The sequence below is a fragment of the Saccostrea echinata genome, unplaced genomic scaffold (genome assembly GCF_033153115.1).
Source record: "Saccostrea echinata isolate AGI-Se365-2 ecotype Australia unplaced genomic scaffold, CSIRO_AGI_Sech_v1 ptg000054l, whole genome shotgun sequence".
NCBI classification, from domain to species: domain Eukaryota; kingdom Metazoa; phylum Mollusca; class Bivalvia; order Ostreida; family Ostreidae; genus Saccostrea; species Saccostrea echinata.
The window spans coordinates 16,445,790-16,465,799 of NW_026889803.1; the positions used below are offsets into that span (position 1 = coordinate 16,445,790).

The 20,010-nt window shown below is 32.8% G+C and overlaps 1 protein-coding gene across 1 annotated transcript; it reads left to right on the forward strand.

The window, feature by feature from the left end:
* The first annotated feature begins 9,365 nt into the window (after positions 1-9,365).
* Positions 9,366-18,309, forward strand: LOC133206409 (uncharacterized). The gene is made up of 4 exons (XM_061342379.1): positions 9,366-9,426; positions 10,685-10,766; positions 14,142-14,308; positions 17,821-18,309. The coding sequence occupies exons 1-4, from the start codon at positions 9,366-9,368 to the stop codon at positions 18,063-18,065; spliced, it is 555 nt and encodes a 184-aa protein (XP_061198363.1). The 3' UTR covers positions 18,066-18,309.
* Positions 18,310-20,010: the final 1,701 nt, after the last annotated feature.

Consider the following 20,010-nt stretch of genomic DNA (forward strand, 5'->3'; position numbering starts at 1 on the left):
TTTCTGGTCTTTGTTATGAACTAAATTTTTGTTTTGTAATACAGAGGAATATGAATAGCAAGTTTAGTTATTACAGATCCAACCATATTTTCATTAATTTTGGGGATAAATGACTATTGGGAAAATTAACACATTCAATTGGGAAGAAAGGTACCTCTTTTGAATTAGGAATGGGGCCCTTGAATGGCCCTAATTATAGACAATCGAGAGCCCTAAGGCATCCAGGTGTGGTTCCCCGACAGCTTGGCGAAACGAATTGAATAACTATCCTACTTCCCCCCCCCCCCCTTGGGATCCCTAATTCTAAATTTTATATGCAAAGCCAGCTGTTATAATACTGCTAATTTCTTTTCCAAAACTGGTTGTTTTACCATTACTTTCATCACCATGCCTCAAAGAAAAATCCAAAAAATTTCAAGAGTGAGAAAAATAAAAATTCTTTCCGATGGTCATGAACATACACCTGCCAACCAATACAAAGCTATAAACATGTGGTAAGCACTTTTTATGGCTGTAATGTATTACCGAACATTTTCTAATGTAGTAGGTTATCATTACAGAAAAAGTTAAAACCTGCAGTTTTTAACACACTGAAATTGGATTCCACGTAAAAATACTAATTACAGTTTGTGTACACAATGTGGCATGATTATCTCGTGCAGAAAGACGATGGGATTAGTTAGTTACGCTTCATTGCAAATGATACCTGTGAAATTGATTTCAAATTAATGACATTGTTATATAATTTAGCTAATAAAAAAGAAATATCACCTCTTTACTTGACTACTGACGACATATTTATTATTTATTTGGCACATTATCAGGTCTGGACGATTTCCAAAAATGGAAGTCAAGAACGATAACTAAAAGTTGCCATAAGTATACATCATATACACGTAAATATTTTTCTGCCCAATCAGAACACAGCATTTTTACACATCTCAAAACATATTTCAAAGGGGTTAAAGTTAAAACTGAATATGTATCCAATATTCCACCATCTGCGCTCACCCAACGGTGATACATGTACTGTTAACATACAGGGGTTTTTCTAGGTCTTTAAATCAAGAGCCTGGGCTTTTCTATTTGGAAAAAATAGCAAAATTTGATTGTAATTAGCAGCATGGACCTATATATTGTTAGTATATAGGTCCCTGTTAGCAGATTAGAGAAAATATCATATTTAACACTTTTTTCTAAATGAATTCGAGTTTTTCTTATTTGCAAGGTATTAATTGATTTATTTTACATTCAGTTAATCAGTTTATGGAGCATGCCTTTTAAATTTTTTTTAGCATCATTCCTGTTACATGTATACATGTTACCGAGTTCGACGGACATTATTCTAACCATACTTGTTTGTTTCGATTGTCTTGTGTGCAGGGGTGTGCAATTACCATTGCCCAACGCCCGGGGCTACCAACTTTAGAGATCGGGCTATCATAAATCTATACTGCGTTAGCCCGTCGGGCTAGTAAACACTGGTAAATCTAAAACGAAAGTATACATATATTTACGGCAATTGAATTGATGTACGAATTAACCTTGTTGTAAAATCATAATCTTTAATTCGTTTTAACCTATATGTTTTGTGTGTTGCTATCGCCAGTCGTTTCAATGACATAATAATTATAGCAGGGACCTAGTATATAGGTCCCTGATTATCATAGTCGATAAAAATAGGGAGAAAAAAGCGCAAACCATTATTTGTTTTATTTATTTCAACTTAAATGTTTTTTTTAACCTTTTTGTTATACTTATACATTTATTGTTTTCGGTAGTTAATGGGCTAGTGACTGGCAACCTCGGGCTAGTAACTTTGTTACTGCCACTAGCCCGACGGGCTAGTAACTAATTTTTGTAATTGCACACCCCTGCTGTGTGAGTTCTTACGTCCAATGTTCTTGGCAACTTAGCCCACCTTCCCGTTTCTGACCACTCCATATTGACTTCGGTACAAATTATGAGAGCAATGAATTCCTAATAACTTACCTTTTTTTTTTGGTTCTCTCCAAATCTTTGCATTTACTTAGGCGCCATATTGAGAACATTAAGAATTTCGAACCCGATCTAAATTCAACGGATTTCTCTAAAATCCATATCTTCTAAGTAATTTTTAATAAAATTTTAAGCTCCTTCAAATTTTCATTAATCATATAAATCACATTTTTCCCATTATTTTGAGTACAACTGGAAGTACATGTTTCTCATTTATTCTCATTTATTCCTTGTAAATAAAATTTCACATCAAATATTTATCTTTGTTTTACTTTGTGTTGCTGAAATTCAGTTCAACCTGACTATCCCAAGAGCAGACTATTATCCCCTCTTAGGGTAGCAGTACAGTAGAATAGAGGGCCGTAGGAACAGAGAAGTGGTAATGGTGGGGAATGTTGGACACAAGCCCCCCCCCCCCCTCCCCTGAAGAAACACTCAAAAATATCATTTTTGAAACAGAGTAGATCATAATTCATTTGTTTAAAGTAACACTGCAAGACTTTCTTTATTTTATATGTGAAAAATGACTTCAAGGATGCACCAGAACCCACCAAAATGTATATTCATTTATTAATGATTTTAATTTAAGGATTGCACAGGATTGAGTCCTGGAAAAATCTTGTGGGTGGCATATGCCCCCCCCCCCCCAAAAGTTATAAGTAACACAGGCACTTGATTCGATAAAAAAAAATTAACCCATAGTATAATAATATTGCATTATTACTATACTATGGGTTAAAAAATTCATTACTGAAACAAGTGCCTGTGATAAGTAAGTAGTAATTAAAAATACTAATAAAAGTACTTCATAACACACTAATTGGTACAGTGTGCCCCAAAGAGGCATATAAGTAAGAAAAAGTACAAGTAAACCCAATTTTATTAATACACCAATTAGCAGAGTTATCATACATGTAAGTACATGTATCACACAACAAAAATATGTATGTATACTTATCTTGAAGCTTTTTTGACATTTAAATCTTCTATTTAGAATTTTATTGATTTTTTTTTTTAAATTGGGTAGTTGTGGTACACTACCCCCGTTTTATATCCTTTTTTTTTTGCTAATAAATACATTTTATCATTTCATATAAAGACTTCAAAATTATCTTTGGTAGACCCAGGATTTTTTAAAGGGGGGTTCAACAGGCTAATAATGGGGTCTGAGCCAGTGAGGGCCACCTTGTGGCCCCAGTGGGTAAAGGACAAAAGCCCCTTTAAGCTCCCAGGATTTGGGTCCTTTTTAAATCAGTTTTGTGAGTTGTGTTATGTATATTTTATGTATAATAAAAGCAATATCTAACCAAAAAAAAAATGATTATTTCACCTTTACTAAATTTTGGCACACATGAGGGGGAAGGGGTATATAGAAACTGTTTTAAGAACAGTTTTTTACGGTAATAGAAATTTCATATTCATCCAGGATTTTAAATTTAAAATACGAATAATAGATTTACCTCCTAAAATTATGTTTCTGGGGAACATAACAAATTTTATTTTAATGCTTTTTAGGCAGTGAAAAGGAATTATACACTTAAAGACCTTGAAGACTCAGGTTCATATTTGAGTTGTTATTAATATAATTATGATATATGCTGATAAAACAGATCATGACATAATATTAAAAAATAATATTTATACCTAAAAATTATCAAATGTAGTACCTTAGAAAATTACATGAATTAATAGCCAAATTATTGATACTACAAAATAACATATCTTTACTTATAATATCTAAAATTATAGACAGAAACTGTTTACATCATAGAAAACTGCAGAATAGAGTAAAAACCTCTGCAATACCTTAAATTCTTGAACATGTAATTGTAGAAGTAGTCTTTGACAATATATGACATTGTAAGTCTTGTTCAAATCTTAAACCAAATTTTACTCATTGTTCAAAAACTAAAGAGTGTCATAAAAGGAAGGAAGTGGTTTGTGTTGCATTAATTTTTGTAGAATCGTTTGTTATTGTATCTCAAAACACAAATCTCAGATTCTCGTACACAAGGAAACCCCCCCCCCCGCGCTTTCTATCAGCTTCTTTAAATAATGCGTCAATCATATCCATGTTTCGAACGTCAAACCATGAGCATCCACAAACTTAATAATTAATTAAAATAAATATTTGATGATTTTTAAAAAGATGTATCATTATGAATGAAAAGAAATTAAAAATGTGTATTCAGAATTTCCTCGACGTTCGCTGTTAGTCAATATTGACGCTATGCAAGCGCGTCGTATAAAAAGGGGAAAATAATATACAAAAGACGTATAAAACATTAAAAAAAACAGCTGCAAATGATAGTAAGTAACAGATTTATACTTACGAAAAAGGATCCAAAGCACTTCGAGGCGTCTGCCATCGTCTTCTTTTCTGGTTCTCCAGGTCGACCGGAAACCAGGCAACTTATTGCCAGACAAACATGAGTCATTTGTAGACCATGAATTTTCGAAATTTTAAATACTGAACTCACGAATGAATGAAGGGTAAGAAAATATAGGAAATGATTAAACTAAATGGGATATTAATTAAAACTATTCATATATAGCGGATTTTGATTAATATTACACATTTTCTCTGGGCGACTTAAGAGATATATATATTCCCATGAAAATATATGCCGGGTCATAAATAATTTAATTATTTCTCGCTATGCGAATAAAAAATGCAGAAATTATAATTGCATTGAAAAAAATAATTACGAAAGAGTCTTATTTCAGGACATCAGTCATCTTACCACAAAGTACACTGCCTTAATGATCAGTTAAAATATTAGGGAGACCGGAAAAAGTCTGCTTAATCCATCGGGGTCCCAGACCGATATATAAATGCTTAACTGGGTTCCCTAACCAAGAAGTCCGGATTATATATATATATATATATATATATATATATATATATATATATATATATATCATCTATCTATCTATCTATCATCCGAAGGACCCGCAACTTTCACTCCAAAGTGCCGAGCGCTTGGCGAAGGAACAGTTGCCACCTAATTTTTTATCGACTCAGGTCAGTCGCGGCCGTGATTCAAACACACGACCAATCGATCACGGACCAAGCGCTCTACCGACTGAGCTACCGTGACGGCTCTCTAGCAGATAGAGAAAACTCTTTGTTAGAATTGTATATGCTTACTGCTGAGCTGGTTCACATACACATGTATCTCAGACTGATGACATTGTTTAAATCTCACATCCTCTCTTTCTCTCTAGCGCATTCTCTCTCTCTCTTCAAGTGAAATATTAAAACTTCTCTTAAAATATGCTTAACACGATTAATTTATGTAGGAAGTGCGACACAGCATTTTTGACAAAATGACAAGCACAATCTTGAGGATCCGCCTCAAAATCTATTATTGTACACACACCTTTTCTAAAATTTCCTCGTGATCTGTTTATAATATTGTGAGATATATTTTTCGGACAAAGAGACCGACAGGAAAAATGATAAAAAAACATCGTTCAAACTTCGATTTCGGAAATAATTTACCGTTTTTTTTTTATAGTTACATGTATCTTTGAAGTTCCTTCCTCATTTCAAGATTTATGAAATGTTTGCTTTCCAAATGCTTAGATTTCATGACTTTTATGGCTTATAGTTCAATAGCTTTCATTAGAATTCTGATGGACAAGAACTTAAATCAAAGTCACAGGGCAAGTTCAACAAATTTTAAATGTAAGCTAAAATAAGAATTCAAATAAAAGTATTGAACAATGGTAATTAAGTTAAAAAAATTCACATATCTTTGTTTAATTTTTTTTCAAAGTGCTGGTACACTTTTAAGGTCAGACGACACTTTCCTCAGTAATGTATAATTGTCTCAAAAGTTTATCATTGAAGTACTGCTACTTTAACAAGATTCCTCAGAGAAAATTGAGTCAAAATTTTTATTCTTGGTATCTTGAGTTTTATTTCACGTATTAACTTCAAATATTGCATGTATGTGCAATATTGAAATAAAAAAAAATTCACAAATGATGGAAATTTTGTTTGATTATCAGAATTATTTCAGAAGTTACATTGATTTTAATTTTTGACTTGAGTCTGTTCTCAGTTTATGGTCTTGGGGCCAGGCATATATATTCAAGACATCAGATAAGACCGCCGAACATTAACTGCCAAAATTGGAAATATGCAGCTTTCGTCATTTCCATCTGTTACAGTCAAAAAATTTAATGATAGACAATGAAATGGGCGGGTACAATTTGACACGGACGTCCGTGAAAATAATGGATTGAAATTTTAGTTTGAAATTCATTTTCAATCCACCTGAGCTGTTTTTAATAGCTAAGTGTGAATGTATGATCCAAAAGACAAATAATTTCAGTTCCCAAATACATGTTTTTGAAATTCATATTTATATTTTTTTTAACCTATAATTTTAAGGACACGTAAAAGTCATAGAAGACAGAGATCATTTTTTCAGGGGACGCCCATTTGATTCTAGAGGGGGGTTGGGCAAAAATTGTCAAATCATGCCTTCACATGAAAAAATATTTATTTCTAGGATGACAAGAGTACTTTATTTTGTTCATTGAAAAATGTTTGACAATCAAAAACAGGGAGAGGTTGTCCGAGCTAAAAAAAATTTCTTTTTAATTTCCAAGATCGTTCAGCCCCTCCCCCCCCCCCTCCCCGCAACACAAGCATGCACATACATGTACATAACAGAAATCAAATATTAGTCCCTTTATATATTTTTTTAAAACACTGGACAGAAATTCTGATTTATATAAATTTCAAACTATTCCGAGATTGCAATTTAATATTATTTGTCTTCTGGGTCAATCAGTGACTCCGTGCCTTCTAGCGAAGCTGAGGTGGATTGAAAATGAATTTCAAACTAGAATTTCAATCCAATGTTTTCTCAGGCGTTCGTGTCGAATTGTACCAGCCCATTCCATTGTCTATCATTAGATGTTTTGATTGTAACAGATGGAAATGAGGTAAGTTGCATAGTTCCAATTTTGCCAGTTAATGTTCCGTGGTCTTAATGGTGTTTCCTATAAAATCCTGTTAGAAATCGTTTGTATTGCCAAGAACACAATTTTTGATGTACTTCTTTTTTCAAGACATATTGAAAACAGTTTAGAATTCACAAGAGAATGACAAATATAAATAAATGTTTATATATTACGAGAGATACAAGATAGATATTTGAGGAACGATTCGTCAGACCTTAACTAGGCAAACATGTTTTTTTGCACGTGCACTCGGTACGAAAAAAAAATAAGAATCAAATTTTTGATTTCTTAATTTGTTTTCACTATTTCTGATAGGCTTACAGTTAGTCAGAGTTTCCCCCTACCTAATATAAGATTAGAATTCTAAATGATATAATAAAATATATGCACAAAACTAAGCATAAAGTAACACAAACTAAATGTACACACAAAAACATCCTGTTTTAGGACACTGCATTTAATTATTTTCTTACTGATGTTCTCATATTACCACCCATTTTAAATCATTGTAAACTCTTCCAGGCTCTGTTATTACTGAGTATTTTCAAAGTTAAATATATACCATTTATCGGGTGTGTTTATATCCTTTGTTTAATTCAAATTGAGCAGGATGGATATTTATTCCATTTAATCATATTACATTCATATTAAATTAACAAAATTTCAAAATTTATATAGAGTTAAATATAATTAACTTACTCTATAAAGCGTTTAAACTTTGAAATAATTAAAAGAACTGACTAACATTAAAAAAAAATAAAATTAATAGACACATAATTCGTGTATTTAAAGATAACATTTAAAACATTCTAATAAATGTATCCCGCTTTAAAGAAAGGGGGTGGAAGACCTAATAAAAATTATAAGACCTATTATAAATACCATAGATGGAAAAGTCATTGCAACATCTACTTTCGTTGAACTATTGAATGTGAGCGTGAAATTTTATTTTCGTTTATGACGCTGAACTTCCACTGCGCTCAAATAACCCCCCACCCTAACCAATCCGTGTGATGGGGCTTTGAATGCCGAAGCATTCCACACACTTTATAAGCAAAATACACGTGGAATGTGAATATATTTCATTGAGAAGAACAAAAAAGTTATCATCTGGAAAACTTCTTATCTCATGTATGAATTTTATAAATATCTTACTTTGACCTTTTGGACTTTGAAGGCCATAGGCTTTTTAAGATGTTGTCCAAAACGAAAGTATAACATACAGAAATTATGAACATCTGACCTTGACCTTTGACCCCAAAGTCAAAAGGGGTCTTCATTAGCCATTGGGAATTTTATTGCAAAAGCACAAAGACTTTTAGAGATATCGCCCGGCACAGAGAGAATATGTATGAATTTCTGACCTTGACCTCGAAGCCAATAGGGGTCTTCGTTAGGCCGTAAGAGTTATAAAAAATTTCCTTTCAAAAGCTAAAAGGGTTTTTGAGATATAGTCCGGAATCGAAATTGTTACACAGACATAATGACAGACGGACATAGCTAAAGTAATATCCTTCACTTTCAGTGAAAGTGGGGGGCAAAAATTATTGTAAATAGCTGTTTTATAGATACTTTTTTTTAAATTAAAAATGACATTAAAGCAAAACCCCGTTTTAGGGAGTTTCCAAAGTATTGGAAAGAAATAAATATAAATTGTTGAATGTGTTCACTTGAAATTACTGATTAAAAGCAATTTCAAGGCGATGGGTCTTAAGAAAGTTTGGAAAATGACGTAGATTGTTCATGACTCATTTCACCTAAGTGTCTTGTTTCGAAAGCGAGGTTGAACTAGGATCTTGAAATTCTCAAAGAGCAATATCTCGCCGAAGATTTCGTCTTGAATGTTTTGCGGTGACATCACAATTTCATGTAATGTCTGAATACAGTTAGTATTTATAAAAATTGTTTTTATAAAAAATCTATATTTATAATCATTAGGCTTTAGATAACTCATTGATTGTTTCATTGTTTCAAGTCGAATTACGCCTTCATTTATCTATTTAGTTCTCTTCGCTGCTTCATACCAGTATAACAAACAAATGATGTAAATATTGGGGGGGGGGGCTCTCATTCCAGTACCAAATCCTGTATCAGATGTTTGTGAGACAAAGTAGGGAAGCGAACTGATTTAATAAGATAGGCGCAATCATATTGGCTAGATTCAGGTATGTAATTATTTCTATTTTAAAGTAAAAATATTAATGTTTGAAATAAAAAGTGGAAAGAGGGAAATTGTAGAAAACATATAAGTTCATATAAGTTTAACTGGTAGAAGACACACTTTAACTAAACCAAACACACTGTTGACATACATGTACTTCCCGCTTCAAGTTTCACATTAAATTTGTGCTTCTTTAAAGCTATACTTCCTCCTTTTAACACAGAACATGGCTCTTAACACTTCAGTACGTTTGGTGATTTGTTGGCTTTCCATTGCATTTTTAAAAGGTATGTTATTATATTAAAGACTTTTAGTCATTAAAATGGTTAAGTACATGTATTTACTAATAATGTTATGTTTTTGCTATTTCATGGCCATGTATGTACATATTTTCAATTTTAAAACAGCTATCGTAAGCATGTCATGCATTAAAAAAACGAGACTTACTTAACTGATGAAAAAATAGTGATGTTATTAAACATGTGCTGTTTTACAAAAAGCATGTTAAATAAAAAGATAAAGACTATGAAATTTTAAAAAAATACAAAGAGAATGTTTTTTGAAAGTATGTTAATCAATGAGAGAGCTTTAAAGTCGTATCTACATGTACTAAATATTTCGTACTCTTTGGGGGAATAAGCCACTGACACTCTTATAAGTCGGTAATAAAGCTGTTAATTTCAGATCGGCACTAATTCTTTGTATTTAATTGGGTGTCAATATATGTTTTGGGGTATGACACCATTATAAGAACTTCATATTGTTAAGTAAACAATATTCACAATAATTAATCAACATTTTAAACAAATATAAATAAATCAAAATACGTAAGCACTTGTTCTTTACGAATTTGGCAACCTGTGATGTTCCTTTATTGTATGAAAAAAACCTTAAGAATATATTCCGATTTTTGTCATCAATAATCGTTGAAATTGTTAAGAAAAAGCGTATTTCTTAGTTAAAAAAATATACCGCAATTTTAAACCGGACAAAGGTCTTGACAAAATTTAACTCTCAAAAAACCGTGCGTGTGCGTGTAAACTGGAAATGTTTATGATCGACGGGTCTAGGGAGGAGTATTTCCCTGGTTTTAAATAATTTTATGTTAACTTATGTTGTAAAAGTCTTAAAATACATCCGAACCACAATGAATTAAATATTAAAATCATAAGGAAGTCACAAAATAAAAATCTGTAGACAGTTTTTTTATTTTTATTTGCGCTTTTCCTTATTTATATAAAAGGTAAACTTAAGGTATTCATGATCTTAAAACTAGACAGATTTGCGGAAGATTTTAACTTCCTTTTCATCCGTTTTAAAATTTTCCTCCTTTTCTCATTTCATGATGTCTTTTTTATCATATAATATACTTTATGAGGAGAAAAAATTATTTCATTCATAAACTAAGTACCAAAAGCTTGCTTATAAAATATTTTTTACGAATATTATTCATGTGAATGTTTATAGGTACATGTACTTTCATTCTTAAGCAGTTAACATGATATTTGTTTTTTTTTTTAATGAACTTTATGGGTCTCTTTGCAGAATGTGATGCAGCAGTAAGATATTCCTACTATCGCTACTACTACTACTCGTACACCAACTATTATTACAGTTACTACAGCAGGTAAGGGGTATGAAATCTAAGACTTATCTTTGGTTGCAATTGAACAGATGCCCAACTGAACTATACCAAATATTGGAAAAATTAAGCACATGATAATAAAAAATCGAATTACAAAATATCAAAGAAAATTATATTAAAAAAAAAAAAAAAACTTATTACAAAATAGTTTCAAAATGAAAGAAAAAAAAATCAATTCCCCCCTCCCCATTTAAAAGGCAAATCAAAACAAAATATAAAATAACAGAAAATAAAAATATAAAATCTAAATTTATGTAACAAAAAGAAAGATTTTGGAGAGCACTGTTTCAACTTGCAAGTACAATGTTGATTTTCTATATCATTTAATTTCTATAAAATAATTGATTCTGATTGGATAAAAAATTCTTTTGATAACTGCATCAATAAAATCTGGAGTTCACTTGCACTTAGCAGCCGGAACTACTTTGGCTGACTTTACATGTATATTTCCCGCTTCCAGATTACTTTGTGAAAGAAAAATGAAATACTTTTACTCTATTTTCCTGAATTTCAAAACTTGTCCGTTACGTTCCTGATTTATTTCCTACTTTCGTTTCTTTTCGAATTATCCCCCTTTGCTAAACAAATAAAATCGTCTGCAATGTCAACAATGCAGTTGCGGAAAAGAAATCATCATATGTATGTTATATGTTTGCCTTTGAGATAACTGATACGAACAATAGAACTGTGAAGAGATGTTTTATGCTACCCAAGAGGAGAAATGCCGTTAATCTGTTAATTCTTAGGAAACGAATCCATATAAAGCAGCGGGTCCAGATGGGATTAAACCAAGAGTGCTGAAGGAGTTGGCTGACAGTGTATCCCCCATCCTCACCATCATCTTCAGGAAATCTTTACAAAGTGGAGAGGTTCCATCTGAGTGGCGTAAAGCACATGTCAGTCCGATTTTCAAGAAGGGTGACAGATACAAGGCCGAGAACTATCGACCCATTTCCCTTACATGTATCTGCTGCAAGCTTATGAAACACATTGTCACCAGCCATATCATGCAGCATGCTGACCTTAACAACATACTGTACCCACTCCAGCATGGTTTCCGTAGCAAAAGATCCTGTGAAACCCAACTCATTGAGTTTATAGATGACATAACCACCCACATGGCTGCCGGAAAGCAGACAGATGTATTGATTATGGATTTTTCTAAGGCTTTTGATAAAGTTAGCCATAGCCTCCTCATCCATAAACTCCGACACTATGGGATCCAGGGCAACGTGAACAACTGGATTTCTAGCTTCCTCTCTAACAGAACACAAGCCGTAGTTGTTGGTGGAGAGATGTCCAGCTATGTTAGTGTCGAGTCTGGCGTACCCCAAGGATCAGTCCTTGGGCCATGTTTATTCCTTTTCTACATAAATGACATGCCAGAAGGCCTCAATGCCACAGTAAGACTATTTGCTGATGACACTATTGCTTATCTTACTGTCACATCAGAATTGGATACCCAGACACTCCAGGCCGACCTAGATAAATTGGGCATGTGGGAAAGGAGGTGGAAAATGGAATTCCACCCAGACAAGTGTAATGTACTATCGGTCAGCAGGAAGTCCAACCCGATACATCATCAATATAGGCTACATGACCATACTCTCGAGCACGTAAAGAGGGCGGAATACCTTGGCTGTCTAATAACATCCGACCTGAAATGGAGTGACCACATAAATAACATCTGTGGTAAAGGAAATAAGACCTTGGGATTCCTCCGTCGTAACTTGAACATCAGCTCAACTTCAATAAAGGAGAGTGCATACAAATCGTTAGTCAGGCCCCTGTTGGAGTACGCAGCACCTGTCTGGGATCCCTACACCCAAAAAGACATCCATAACCTAGAAATGGTACAACGACGTGCTGCAAGATACGTAAGCAACAGGCATGGCAACAGATCAAGTGTAGACAGCATGATTCAACACTTACAATGGCAGTCACTTGAAGAACGTAGGCGAATATCCAGACTCGTCCTATATTTTATAAAATTGTTCATGACGAAGTTGCCATCACCAAGTGCCATCGACTCATTCCATCATTACGTCGATCACGACATACTCATCATAAAGCCTACCAAATACCATCTTGTAAGAGTGATTATCAAAAGTATTCCTATTTTCCTCGTACCATCCAAGAGTGGAATAAACTACCATCAGGAATAGTCTCGGCGAATACACCTGAGACCTTCAGGTCTCAGGTGATCGCCTTCCAGCCATAAATAAGAAATATAATTTTAATCTTTTAACCTTTTAAAGTTTTAATTTTGATCATATCATGCGCACCACATTTGGCATAATAATCAGCTTGTTGATTGTGGGCAATACTTGGCAGAAGCAGAAGAAAAACGACAATGACTGACTGAGCGGGGACGGAATTCTTTCAATGCTAAACAGTCGGCAACCGACTCTTTCAGATTTTACAGCATGTTGTGATATGCTTGGACAGGTTGTGATACGTATACATTTATATGTTCGGTTTGAAATTCAGATGAAGAGATGCGCAAATGAAATCCAAAATTCCTGTGACCTACATGTACTGTAGAGAAAGTTGTTAAGGTTATATTTGAGTAGCTTCCCTTTACTTTTACGAACCTAAAGATATCAGCTTACCAGGGATAATATACCCATTGGGATAGAGCAAAAATTAATAACATAACAGGTAAGTGTTTATGTTAAAACTGTTATAATTGTCAGAAAGAGCTGGTAATGGCACGACAATATTTGAGAACGTCGTTTCTCCCTGTTACTCTGAGTCTGAAAATTTAGGTACTCTAACTAAAGTATATATGTTGGACAGTCACTCGTTCTCAGGTTAAATCTCACCTTGAAAGATAAATATTAGATTATAAGAAATAAATCTTATAATTTTTTATTTGATCGATGCATCAAAGAAGACTTGGATGGAAAATTTCTTCAATGCTCGTAGATTTGTACATTCAGCCATTTTGAAATTTAGCAACGTTGTCGTGATGTATACCTACGCACAGTCTTTGATGCGTAAATTAAATATTAAAGTGAAAGACACTTTCATTATATTTTTTTTAAAATCATAATTAAATGATAAGAAATGAATGTTATATTTTTTTCTTTGACCGAAGTATCAAAGAAAAAATTTGGACGGAAAACGTTTTCATCAATGCGCTACGCGCATTGATGACGTTTTCCGTCCAAATTTTTTCTACGCGCATTGATGAAAACGTTTTCCGTCCAAATTTTTTCTTTGATACTTCGGTCAAAGAAAAAAATATTACATTCATTTCTTAAATACAGTTGTTCATGCTTTGCGTATGATTGAAGATTAAGCATAATACAGCCAAGTGCAAGTCTAAACCTATTCTCTTTTTGTTAACTACAGCTCTACTTCTAGTTCAAGTGTTGGACTGTATGTAGGAATTGTCTTTGGAATTGCGGCCTTTTGTACTCTTGTGAGTATTGTGATCTGCTGCCTCTGTTGCCGAAGAAGACAGAACACTTCTGGTATAGTACTCACTAATCCATCAACGCAGCAAACGATTGTTACATGTAAGTAACAATACTTATTAGTTGCTTTAAAGATAATGTTAGATCACATTTCAGTTACCCGGTACATAATTACTAGCTAAACTACAAATATGTGTTTATAGAGTCAAAGTATCTACATGTATTAACATGTGCAATTTTCACATAAGAAAAACCAAAAGCTTTGTCATTCATTAAAAGCAATCGGGTGTGTTCTAACTGAAAAATAACAAGAAGGATTCTAAGTAAATATCAACATAAAAAATCATTTACGGTCATAATCCTTCTGTGTACAGAAAATTAACTCTGCAATGCAAGAGTCTTGTGAAGCGTTCTCAAAATCTGCCATACATCCCTGATCATCAAGTGTCCGATAAAATACATATCGAAACCAACTTTGGAAATCTATATTTTAGAATATAGAGTACCTCATTCGAGCCAATCATAGTTTATTTACAAACACACTTTGCCGTTGTTTATTCAACTGTGCACCATGCCGTATGAAATCATAATCAGAAGGAATTGAACGATGAGAAATATTGAAATAGGTGAAAAACTTTATTTTCAAAAGATTGTAGGAGTTTTGTAGGAGTTTTCAATTTTTTTTTAATATATTGCCAAAAGATGCATTCCAAAATTCTATCTAAGAGTACCAGATTAAACCAAGATTCGAACCTGTATCTTGGATTAAAAAAAATGACACATCATCTCGTCTTAAGTAATCTTTAAATGAAATATAGACATCCAACGCTTTTCTATTAGAAAATTTTAGACCTGTTATGAATTTTACACTTTTTATACCAGTGACCTTGGACTTGCCAGAATGACCTTGGGTAAAGGTCAAGACACTATGTCATGAAAAATTACTGTACCAAGTAAGATCTTCCAATGATTCTCCATTACAAAGTTAAAGCCCGGACGAGCATTGTATACTTTTTCTGCCAGTGACCTTGAACTTGCCGGAATGACCTAGGTTCAAGATCAAGATACTCAATCTAGTCATGAACAATCTTTGTGCCAAGTATGAGATTCCACTGATTTTCTGTTACAGAGATGTTGCACGGATAGACAGACGGACCAGTTGATTCCTTAATACACCCCCTCCGCTAAAAACTTCGTGTGTTGGCGTATAAATAAAGTTGATTCTTGGAAGGGGGGGGGGGGGTTGCCCAAAATGAAAAATGTTTGAAGATAACGAACAGTAGTCAAAAGTCCATTAATTGAGGTGTCCCATTGCTCCTGAAAAGTCCCTATGATCTTCTACAAGCGGATAATGCCCTTTGACCTACAGATATACTGATATGTCAGTAAATGAAATGATGGTGGATGGTATGCATTCATTCATTAAGGATGGAGTACTTGATGCGGTTTGTAAGTGAAAGTATACCTGCTTAATGAGAATCTTTGACGTGCCAATTAAAATTTCTCTGTAAAATTCATATCTCTGCAGAAATTTTACAGATATTGTATTCGAATTTGAACTGTTCCTTCAATTTCCAATCGATAAAAAATATGAACATCGAACAACCATACATTTTAGATATATTAATTCAATATTATTATTTTACTCATCAAGGTAAAGTAGTGGACTTTTGTTGGATTCCAAGTCACATTAGCATCCCTGGAAACACCAAAGCTGATGGTGCTGCAAAAATAGCACTTCAGTATAACGTTACTTTTTTCAAATTACCATACTTTTTTCAAATTACCATACACTGATATGAAATATTTTGTTAAACTTTATGTAAATTCACTCTGGCAAATTTATTGGGAATTTTGTGATACGAGTAAGCTTTATGCTATAGAAAACAAAGTCAACAAATCATCTGATTTCGGCTTGAAACGTCAAGACGAAGTGATTATTTCCAGAATACGTATTGGTCATTCAAATATAACACATGAATATTTACTTACTCGAGAATTGCAACCAGAATGTATATCATGCGAATGTCCGTTAACTATCAGTCATATTCTTTTGGAATGTACCGATTTTTCTCCTACTCGAAGTAGACTTTTTAAAAATGTGCAAACGATGCATGAACTTTTTTACAAATATAAATGTTTATACAATTTTAGAGTTTTAGAATTTTTACATGAAACTGATTTTTACTGCAAAATTTAAAATGATATAACTTAAGAATTTTGTATATATATTTTAACTGTTTACATATTTTTAAATTTTGAGTCCGTCGGATGGGACGTTAAATGGTGCCCCGTGTCAAGGATAACAACCCCCTTGGCACGTAAAAGATCGTTTCTCTGGTTTTCGAAAAAGAGTAGGCTCACTGGGGGCCGCCAGAGAAACCTAAAACTTCATCAATGGGCATATACACTTAATTTGATCGCCAATATGGCTGAAATATTGCCGACTCGGCGTTAAACAATAATAGTCAATCAATAAATTTCCATTGATAGTGATGTATTGATTGTATGTTGTTTTACGTCCCATTCGAGAATTTTTCACTCACCGTTCATCAAAATCAAAAAGTGCACTTAATTATGTATCTTAGTGTGGTCTACTTTTGTGTCAAGTTATATTGAAAGCAGACCAAAACTGTAGGAGGAGTAGCGTTTTGAAAAATTGTTTACAGACAGACAGACGGACGACGTTTTGCTTTATCTACAGGTCATCTCGATAAAAAATCAAAGCAAATTTTTGCCATTATGATACATTAGTATATATATATATATATAAATATATATATATATATATATATATATACGATAGGAGAAGAAAATAACTGACAACAATATTTAAAATAAACTCGTATATACTTAACTTCTCATTGGTCATTTACAAAATTATTTTTTTTTTGTTAAAAGCATTCTGATTGCACATACGAGTACTCTGAAGTTGATATTAAAAAGATGCTTGAGTTTCTGATTGCCAATATCCATGTAGTTTTTGGAGATCAGGTCTTTCAACAATCTGATGGAATTACCATGGGTACCAATTGCGCTACCTTGTTAGCAGACCTATTTTTGTATTCATATGATGATAATATGACGACTTCAATTTTTCAATCGACAACTTCCCTTACTTATGTAGCAATACCCTAATCACCTCCATATGGGGTTTATGTTTCCAAGTTGATTCTTTACGAAAGAGCGTGCTCTACGTATGAACAATTTCTAAAACGAGGCAAGCTATTGACAAAGAAGTTGATGAAACAAGGATATCAACAGTCTCTTTTGAAGTTATCATTTCGCAAGTTTTATGGTCGATACAATGACCTTGTCAGCAAATACAACCTATCATTAAGTAAAATGCTGACTGACGTTTTTCATACTAATTGTTAGGCCATTATTTACACACTAAATTGTCTACGGATTTTTCTGTTTCCCGATCATGACAAAGAGTGGGTGTGACCTGTCGGCAGGGGATACTCACTCCTTGGCACCTGATCCAACCTCTAATGTTTTGTTGCTCTGCTCCCGATTTGTATTGCCTAAATGGAGCTTGAACACTGTTCGTTATCTTCATATTTCATTCGAATCATCTATCTATATTTTTATTTTTTTTTTTTATTTTACAGCAAATGTTTCTGCAGGAGTTACCTATCCTCAACAGCCAAATCAATACGATGGCCAATGCAATACAGCATTTCATTATGGAATGGGAGCCCCTGGCCAAACTTTTGACAATTCTTCTGCTCCACAGAACGATGAATCAGCACCATCTTACGAGTCGGTGGTAGGTCAAAATGGACCTATTTCCTCTTCCTTCCCAATGCAGGAAAACGTTTCGAACACGACATGTTCTTTGCCATACAAAACTTGAAAGTTTCTACATACAGTTTCGAAACATACATTAACCTTTACTATTCTTTGACAGTCTTAATTTTTCTTTGCAGACAAATAGATGAAATATACTGATATGCAAATAAATAGTTGATCACTCTTAGATTATTCATATCTTTAATGATGCTATAGCAGGGACATATGTGTTCCTTGGAACACTCTAGTTTGTGTATTTTTTACCCCTTGTGACAAAAAGATATCCATGAATAAAAGATTTAAATATTTCCGAGTCATTTCCTAATACTTTTTCACATATTAATTTTTTCTATCAAAGATTCAATTAAGGAATTTTTTTAATCAATGTGAAAGATAAAGTTCTTTAAAAATTAGAATATTCTTTGAGTTTAAATATGTTGCTCAATTTGAATCCTTAACTTTAAACTGGCCAACAAAATCTTTGGAAAGGAGAGAGTTTGTCTCAGAAAAGGGAGGTTCTAGTTGGAGCAATCAGCTGCAAAAAAGCATGATAGATCTATTAGTAGAGATCAAGCTGTTTAACTCATACATGTATAATCCCTTCTATCTTTTATAAAGACCCTAAAGGTAAATTTTCTTCTTCCTTAAAAAAAATACTGCCCATAGTCTTCAAAAACTTCATTTTTTTTTAAAGAATTTATAAACATGTTTAGAATATCTTTTTATTCAGAAAATGGAGTATTTATAAAAGATGTATAATTAGAGTTTTAAAAAAATCAAAGAAGTTCTTCTCTTTAATGATGTACTCGGTGTACATTGTACTATCTAACAAATGTCTCATTTTTTTTTTCCAGAATATACTTCATATTATATAAATTAAAGGATATTATGTTCAACATTTACTAGGACATCCACGCATTGCAGACTCACAATAAAACAAAGGTTTAATAAAACGTTTCAGCAACGTTTCCAGTGTAAACTTAATATGATAAAATAAGGGCTAAATAAAACATTCAATACCACAGTCTAAATATTGGAAACTTACAATAAAACAAAGAATAAATAAAATATTCAGTTACATATGTATCGCAACCTTGCAAAAAATATTAATTTAAAAGGAGAGTGACCAAAGCATTCATCAACACATCACTTGCAGACACAATAAAACAACCAGTTACATATTTTTGCAAACCTACAATAGGACAGGGGGTTACCTTCACATTCAGTAATATATTTATTGCAAAGTTACAATAAAACAGAGTGTTATTTCAATGATAATAATCTATTGCAAACTGATGAGTGGTGTCTTTCTGTTCCACACAAAAAACGGTATGGGGCGTGCGATTATTCCAACATTTATTTATTTATGTATTCGTGTATGTACTTATATTTCTATAGGATTAGCATATTCTTTTTAAGACAGTTTTAATTAAATCCTTATAGTATCCTTCTTTACTATTTTTTTTACTCACGATCACTTAATTATTAAATATTTTTGGTATCGATACATATACATTTACAAAGTTTGTAATAAGTAAAAATTCGTTCTGCAGAATGTAGTATATGCTGATTAAAACATTCTGTAAAGCTTTCGGTAGAACATTATTAAAAATAGATAATCTAAAAGAAAACAAACTGCAATAAGGTGACCATATGAAATTTATGACTTAAGTTTCTAGCAAAGGCTTACAAAGAAACAAATGTATCACCTTAAAACTATGTAGGCAATATATAAATTTCTGACCTTGGTTTTTGACCTGAAAACAACAGCAGTCTTTTTAAAATTATTTTCGCTAAAGGTATAAATCTTCGTCGCAAATTCTCAAAAGAAATAATAAGAGTTATCACCAAGACATTTAAAATTTATATTTTAGAAATATTAACCTTATTCTGGATTTTAGATGTTTAAAAGTTTGAGTGTTTTGATGGGAATTAGGAAAACTCTTGCAACTTTTTATACCATCTTTTTTTTTAATTGGAATTTTCATGTCGTTAAACATTTGTCACAT

Bases quoted from the DNA above. Each gene is read 5' to 3' on its own strand.
- LOC133206409 (XM_061342379.1), top strand. From the start codon at position 9,366: ATGGCTCTTAACACTTCAGTACGTTTGGTGATTTGTTGGCTTTCCATT. The intron at 9,427-10,684 runs GTATGTTATTAT...GTCTCTTTGCAG, and splicing joins TTCCATTGCATTTTTAAAAG to AATGTGATGCAGCAGTAAGA. The intron at 14,309-17,820 runs GTAAGTAACAAT...TTTATTTTACAG, and splicing joins GCAGCAAACGATTGTTACAT to CAAATGTTTCTGCAGGAGTT.